The sequence below is a fragment of the Phalaenopsis equestris genome, unplaced genomic scaffold, assembly GCF_001263595.1.
Source record: "Phalaenopsis equestris unplaced genomic scaffold, ASM126359v1 Scaffold000002, whole genome shotgun sequence".
Taxonomy (NCBI): domain Eukaryota; kingdom Viridiplantae; phylum Streptophyta; class Magnoliopsida; order Asparagales; family Orchidaceae; genus Phalaenopsis; species Phalaenopsis equestris.
In genome coordinates this window covers 5806184-5812461 of record NW_018164444.1, presented here as the reverse complement: position 1 = coordinate 5812461, position 6278 = coordinate 5806184, and the positions used below count along the sequence as shown (strand labels likewise).

Genomic DNA, 6278 nt, shown 5'->3' with positions numbered 1-6278 from the left:
TCCAAGCCATGGCTTTTAATCACTACATCAACTACTTGCAAGATTCGTATTCTGAAAACAATGAAACTTTTTAGAGAATTTCAATTATAAATTCAGTGTTGCATGAGATTCGATATAGCGAAAGGTGTTATAACAAGTCTCTATCACCTTCCCCACCCCCTTATGTCTTCCATATATGTTGTGGATGAGCCATGTGGGGGGGTGGGACTAAACTTGTTGTCATGCATTAACAAAAGAAAATTAACTTTTTGAATAAAAGCATCTCTATACAGTATTACTTCAGGTTTTCAAGCTGAAGTGACTCATGGCATTTCTTCCACCAAGAATTTTGATGATGGTCTTGAAGGAAAAGCAGGAGTTGCAATGCACTAATAACTGTAAATCCACAACAATTTAGTGGGTTTGCAGTGGTGGAATATAATAGGAGGGAGAAGAATCTTAGGTAGGCTGTGAAAGGTGCTTCTGTGAAATTCTGTGTGCTGCATGGAAGGAATCATCCAATAACTCAGGATTTCTTCCTCTTGAAGGGAAAAAAGTATAAGTGCACAAAGCAAGTGGCAGGAAATGCAGAAAAAGAGGTATTCAGACTAAAGCCCGGGCAATTATTTTTATGTATTTATCAGAGAAAAATTTAATGGGGCATTTACATACATACCACCTAATTCCTATGTATTTACGTACATACCAGCTAAAGTTTAGGTGCAGCACCTAAACTTTACTTCTTACATATATAACACCCAAATCTTTCACATCACATAAAATATATCACTATTTTAATTTGGCATATATGTAAGAACTGAAGTTTAGGTGTTAGATATGTAAATAGATATGAATTAAGTGGTATGTATGTAAATCTTCCAAATTTAATAGAGAAGATAATGTGCATAATCATGTTTGGTAGAAAGGATATCTTGCCAAAATTTGATTCTGTAGTGAGCCAGACAGTGTTTAGAAGAAAGTTTCACATAAAACATGCTCTTTTACCCTGTTTTTTCCTAGGTTTTACGTATGTATTGAATTGAGTTTGATTGTCAGCAATAGATAAATTTGGGGAAGACATTCTTCAAAATTTCGTTTTGAATTCAGATGCCGAAGTTATTGTCAATACAAACTTTCTTTTGATCACGAACATTTAGAATGAAAGTGATGCTAACAACAAGCCTCCTTCGGTGACGAAACTGCACAAAGATGAAAGTATAAAGGCAAGGCTAAAACCTTCCAAGAACCACAATTGTGATGGAGAAGTTAAATAATGCTGATATATATGAGTAACAAACATAATGAAAAATAGTTAAGACACTATAATAAGCATCTTAACATCAAACATTACATCATAAATTTCAAATCAGAATTTTTTAAGGTAATTATAGCAGCATAAGCATTCAGCATAATTAACAAAAATTATCAAACAAAGCACATTACAACATTTGGAATTGCATTATTTTGTTCTGTATCATGAACATATATGTCTACAAAGAAGCAAACTACATATAACTTACCAAAGACAACTTATTAAACCACGAAAATGAGCATTACAAAACCTTCATTGCCATTGTTAAGCTCAAGCTCCATAAAATGGTGTTATGAAAGCACAGACATCTGAACTTTCTCTTCAAATTTTAAGCTTTGATATTCAGATTAATAGCATAACATCTAAAATAACACACCATGGTGTCCCATAGCAGAACCATTGAGATTGCCATTATTCAAATTGTGAGCTTGAAGTTTCATTCCATATGGTTGGATGCCATAAGGTGGCTGAACTAACCGAGTTTTGTCAGGCGAAGCACTGAAGCCTTTCACTACCTCATTAGGCTTCTTTGAATCGACTACCACAGAGAAATTTTCTGCAGTGGCTGGAGCTGTTGCTGAACATGACTGAGATGGGGAGGGAGGTCTGCTATCTTCCACATTAACCATGGTGATGTCATGTATGCTGGCTCTCCTCTTGTCTTTGGAACCAGAGTTGAGCCTGATGAAATATTTCTGTGCATGGCTGGCCACTTGTGTAGGAGTCCTAGTGACAACAAAATTTCTAGATATATTTCTCCAGTCCCCTTTGCCATATTTCTTAAGACCCATAAGAAATCTCCTGCAAAAAATAAAATAATGCATGGAAATGAATATCAAAGAACAAACTGTCACCATCTGAAGAAAAAACTACGCTAATGGTAGTAGTTTAAGTAAGATTTCAATATGAATTATAACAGCTAATGTCCCAATCAAACAGTGCTTTGAATTTTAAACGCACAAAGATCCTTCCTTTTTATTTTCTATTCTTTTCAACCACCCCAAACAAACTGGATCATAAGGAGAAAACTTAAAAAAATTATTAGAAATGACAAAGATGGATTGGATGGAACAATACTTGTGTTCTTCTTCAGTCCAAGGGACTCCTTTCTTCCTCTCATGATCTATAAGCCGAGTGCCTGGTCTCTTCACACTGATAGAATAAGCATGCTTCACCTCATCAAAGCCATGGCCGCTCTCCCAATCCAAAGTGAAAGATGAAGAGTTGTAACCAGGGAAGGGGACAAGGCCAGCTTCTATACAGGTCACATCTTCTTCCAAATCATGGTAATGGGACATGACATCCTCCACTGTCTTCCCCGGGATCATCCCAGCCACCCTCATCCATCTATCCGGCGTGTCTCTATCAAAGTGGGCGAGTGCGTTCTCGAATAACTTGTTCTCCTGCTGAGTCCAATTCCCACTCTTCTTCTCCCCGATAAGCCAATTGGAATTGGATAAATAAGCAGGATTAAGGACTTCCATTAATGAATTTGCTATCGTTAAACACCTTCGGCGGCTAATTAGGCCCAATCCAAAAACATAGTTGAAACTTGGTCTCAGATGAAAGAGGTTATGGAGAAGGGAATCAACGAAAAGCAATGCAGATACAGTATTAAGCGTTCCACAGGGAATCCAGACAATAACCAGTTCCAAAATATAGAAAGGACAAAGACTACAATAATCTCGACAGACGGAAGTAAAAAAAAAAAAAGGTTTTCTGTGGAGTTTGAAAAAAACAAATAAAGCGGGATATAGAACCCTAGAAATCCAATAGATCTGGTACTCGGCAACAAGAACCCCCGCAAAAGAAAGCCTACCCACTTCAAGCTCGAAACCAAACAACCCGCAAAGAGCGAGAAAGCCCTAAAAAGAAGACGGAAGATCTTCCAAAACTCTGCAAAATCCAAGAACAAAAAATGAGGGATGGAGAAGAAGACCGTCTGCAAATCGAAGAGGAATCTATGGATGAGAAATCTAAAACCGATAAAGTTCCGACCTTTCCAAGCCACGGGTGGAGGGCAGCGGGGATCAGAGAGAGTGATCCAGGAGTAAATTAATCAGGATTCGAAGTTCCTCCCTTCCCCCGCTCTCTCTCTTCTCATTTTCATTCCTTTTTCGGATGTTTGTGAGAGAAGGTTTGGTGGATTCTGATTGGACCTCGGTGGAGCTTCTGAGTTGTGGCCACTCAGCCTCGAGAAGATAGCTGTGCTTGTTTGTACATAAATGCTAATCTAATGAAGCTGTTTGGAAGACAATTAATCCTTAAGAGCACGATTAAGTGAGCTTAAGATAATTGAATTAGCCCTTCATTAATATAGCAGTACAATAGCCAATCACGGCTCAACCACCCAACTTGCCCAATGGCTATAAACAAATATATTATTAAAAAAAAATTATTCAGAAATTTTCAGCTAATTTATTTTTTTATTGTATTATAAAAACACTTCAAATTACTCAACAAGGCAACAAAAAAATTAATAATAACTAAGAGCTTTGACCTTTTTTTTTAATAAGAACTTGAGTTTGATTATTGTTTGGCCCATTATAATGCTTACATGTAATAAGAACAAATAATGCTAGAATAAATTTATATAAATTAAAAATAAAATATACAAATCATGAAAAAAATTGAGAGTAATATATGCAATAAAGATAGCTTAAAACAAAAGTAAATTTAGATGATTTAATATGTAAAAAAAATCCATAAAAGAACAAATGAAACAGAAATATAAATTTTTAAAAATTTAAAAAATAATGTGAATAATTTAAAAAAAAATCTAACACCTAATATATTAAAAGTATATTAAAACAAACAATAGTGGAACCATGGGATAGCTAGAAGTGGCACTCGTCACTCTTAAATTTTTATTAATTTTTTTAATATCATATAATACACCAAGAATTATGCCCCCTTAACTTAATATTTTAGTAATAATTTAATATTAATAATATTTTAAATTTAATAATCATATGTATAGTACTTTTAAAGAATTTAAAAGGAAAAAAAAATTATGCTTAAACTCTTTCCTTTAATATTTTAATTTTATCAGCTCTCTCAATAAATCATGATTCTCCAAAGTAGAGAAAAGGAAAAATCTCAAATAAAAATAGAAAGAAGTTTTTATATATGAAGGTCTTCAACTAATACTTAGTAAATATAAAGGTTTTTTAAAAAATAAATTAAGAAAAAGGTTTCTATTACGCGTCCGTCAAAATGGCCGTAGCGGTAATCTTGCATCATAAAAATAAACTCCGCTTTGCTCCGAGAAAATATTATATCGGAAGTCCTGATGTATTTTCATGTGAGGATGGTAGTATTTAGGTGTTATTGATAGTATTGTGATGTTATTTTATCAAATTAACATCACAATACTACCAATAATACCTCTAAAAATACCATCACACTTAATCCGGATGTAGGCCATCAAGATGTAATATTTTTCCTTTGCTTCAACTTTTGACAAAAAAATGTGAGAGATGGTCGCCTTTCCGCCGGTTTACTGAGCTGGAACTGCCTCACGCTCAGCATCGAAGTTAGACTAACGGTAGAGTTGGAAGTGAGTATGAGCACCACAAACACCCATATTGTTATAACCAGCTTCCATAGATTGCTCATTATGGTCTCCTCTGTAAATAATTGCAGCGTCTAAGATGGGTGCGAAGACGGGGGTGGAGAAGGAGAAGTAGAAGATGGCGCAGAGCTGGCGGGAGGGAGGGCCGCTGAAGGGTGGATTGATGTGGTGTTCGCAGAACCATGCCGGTTAAGATGAAGAAGAGGGTGCCGGCGAGCCAGAGGTCGGCAGCGAGGGATGCTCGGTGGCTGCGGACGTCGCGAAAGGGACACTAATTCAGCTAATTATCACCACATTAACCTCAATCCATGCCAAATTTAGAGTATTTATCAGACCTTGCCTTTTGAGGTTGGAAGAAATCAAAAGAACTCTGCAAAAAACTGTGAGCTTATAATCAAGAAATAATTACAATAAATAAAATATAAAATTTTTAATGATATAAGTTCACTAATAGTATCATTAGAGCATTTAAATCCAATAGTATCAAATACTATCCATCATATTGTAAATGAAATTTAAGTGCACCATTTAACCAATTAAGTCATTCTAATCTTAAATTATCATCAATGATAAACCCAAATTATGAGTCTAAATGTTCTTCTAAACAATACCTAACTAATAAATTAAAAATTATAAAATAATGCCAGTGAGATTGTAAAAAATAAGCTCAGTTGATGAATCCCATACATTGAGTATAATATAAATTATAAGGCACGGGGTATAAACATGATCAATTAAAATGTAATACTGTATTGTAATAGTTGTAAACATTGTAAAATTATAGGATTTTAATATATTTAAAATTTTTAATAAAAATAATATTGCTAAGATGATAAGAAAAAAAGTAATAGAAAAAGATAAAGAATAACAAAAGTAATAATAATAATAATAATAACAATAACAATAATAATAATAATAGTAAAGTGTCAAAATAGTTTCTTATTTATTTAATATGAGTTAAAATAGTCTTCACCAGAGATTGAATTATATTTTTATAAATTTTAAGGTTAAAGCATTATTAGACTATTTTAAACATTTTTTAACAATAACACAACTCTTACCTGAAAGGCACGAGAGGCAAGATTGAGCTTGTCCAGCGTAACCACGGTTTAAAAAATGCAAGTTGTTGCAAAGATGAACGCATATGTCCCTTAACCACGGTTCACACGAGCCTCTTCTCCCTATATTTTCATATATACTCTACACAAATTTAAATTACATGCATGTTCCATTCACATACAACAAAATGGCCGTTTGGATCTCAAGTGCGGTTAAACGCAAATTCCAAGTCAAATCAAACCCGTTTAGTCAATTATTCATTTTGAACAAAAACAGATTAAAAAAAATAGCTTTTGACAAACGTCAGCTCTCTATTGAATCGCATTCTTTTTATAATTTTTTAAGTTGTTTAGC

The 6278-nt window shown here is 34.1% G+C and overlaps 1 protein-coding gene across 1 annotated transcript; it reads right to left on the bottom strand.

Annotated features, from left to right (window-relative positions):
* Nucleotides 1-1575: 1575 nt before the first annotated feature.
* LOC110039344 (transcription factor DIVARICATA-like) lies at nt 1576-3509 on the bottom strand. The gene is made up of 3 exons (XM_020744377.1): nt 3290-3509; nt 2369-3187; nt 1576-2092 (listed from the first exon to the last, which is right to left on the bottom strand). The coding sequence occupies exons 2-3, from the start codon at nt 2773-2775 to the stop codon at nt 1654-1656; spliced, it is 846 nt and encodes a 281-aa protein (XP_020600036.1). The 5' UTR covers nt 2776-3187; nt 3290-3509; the 3' UTR covers nt 1576-1653.
* Nucleotides 3510-6278: the final 2769 nt, after the last annotated feature.

Coding starts and splice junctions, on each gene's coding strand:
- LOC110039344 (XM_020744377.1), bottom strand. CDS start 2,775: ATGGAAGTCCTTAATCCTGCTTATTTATCCAATTCCAATTGGCTTATC. Junction 2,093..2,368: donor TGGACTGAAGAAGAACACAA/GTATTGTTCCAT, acceptor TATTTTTTGCAG/GAGATTTCTTATGGGTCTTA.